Genomic DNA, 1,013 nt, shown 5'->3' on the forward strand with positions numbered 1-1,013 from the left:
TGGTGATCAGGTTTAATTTATCCAGATTATCTGTTGGTGATCAGGTCAAGATCAAGTAATAAAACATTCTCTCTCTCATTATTCTGGTGTTTAGCAAACAGAAATAATGTTGGTGATCCTGACTGAGCTGAAACAGGAAGAATTTAGTCTGATTTAATGTCAGACGGTGAGAACAAACTGGTTTCATGTCCTTTTATACAGACGATGTAAACGTCTGGTTTCAGCTCAGAAGGTTGTAATAAGTTGTGAACAACTTTATATTTTTCTGAGAAGAAGAACAAACTGTGATCCTAAACCAGTGAGAGAAGTTTAAATCGTGAACCAGGCTGAAAACAAAATGACTCAAAGGACCAGACGTCCTGACAGTGTGATGGATGTTCTTACTGATACCGGCGTCTCACAGAAATAGGTTCTATTTCAAAGAGCCGGGTTCTGTTTTAGGATGACATCACCGGTGAAGGCAGAACAAGGAAATCACTAAATCTCTGGATCTTCTGACGCTGCTCATGTTTTCCAGAGAGCTGATTGGTCCGTAGGAGGAGCTTCTCACTGCATCAGTTACCATGGAAACACACCTGAATTCCTGTGTCATAGTTCAGACTGTTTTTATTGGCTGGTTGGTGTCAGGTGAGCTTGGCCCCGCTCCCTACAGGTGCTGATTGGTCGCTGTGTGTTTCAGAGACTTTGTGGAGCAAAACTACGTGACCCTGAAGAAGTCCAACCCCGACTTCCCCATCCTGATCCGGGAGTGTTCTGGTGTCCAGGCTCGGCTCTGGGCCCGCTACGGTGAGTCTGCTGCGTCCCACCGCACGGCATGATGGGATGCGGCCACACACGTTGGTGCTGATCGCTGTGTTATCGATCCACTTATTGATGAAGCTGCTGTTTGTGTTTTGTCAGATTTTGGTAAAGAGAGCAGCGTCTCTGTGGAAAACATGTCCGCCGATCAGGTGGGACAGGTTCTGCAGACTCTGGCTCAGTCCAAACCTTAACCCGCCCCCCTGATGGAAGGT

At 46.4% G+C, this 1,013-nt stretch overlaps 2 protein-coding genes across 3 annotated transcripts in view; both read left to right on the top strand.

Annotated features, from left to right (window-relative positions):
- The window catches only part of ik (IK cytokine), a gene marked incomplete at its 3' end in the record, with an annotated part of 24,510 nt that overhangs the window by 17,699 nt on the left and 5,798 nt on the right, over positions 1-1,013 (top strand). The window lies entirely within an intron of this gene.
- The window catches only part of ndufa2 (NADH:ubiquinone oxidoreductase subunit A2), a 2,298-nt gene that overhangs the window by 967 nt on the left and 318 nt on the right, over positions 1-1,013 (top strand). The window contains exons 2-3 of one of the 2 annotated variants that reach the window (XM_008305933.1): positions 680-786; positions 901-1,013. In XM_008305933.1, the coding sequence (XP_008304155.1) occupies positions 680-786; positions 901-992 (199 nt within the window). In that variant the 3' untranslated portion in view covers positions 993-1,013. The remainder of the gene's footprint in view (positions 1-679; positions 787-900) is intronic. The other variant, XM_008305934.1, reaches the window with a different exon arrangement.

Source organism: Stegastes partitus, unplaced genomic scaffold (genome assembly GCF_000690725.1).
Source record: "Stegastes partitus isolate 25-593 unplaced genomic scaffold, Stegastes_partitus-1.0.2 Scaffold2708, whole genome shotgun sequence".
In the NCBI taxonomy this organism is placed as follows: domain Eukaryota; kingdom Metazoa; phylum Chordata; class Actinopteri; family Pomacentridae; genus Stegastes; species Stegastes partitus.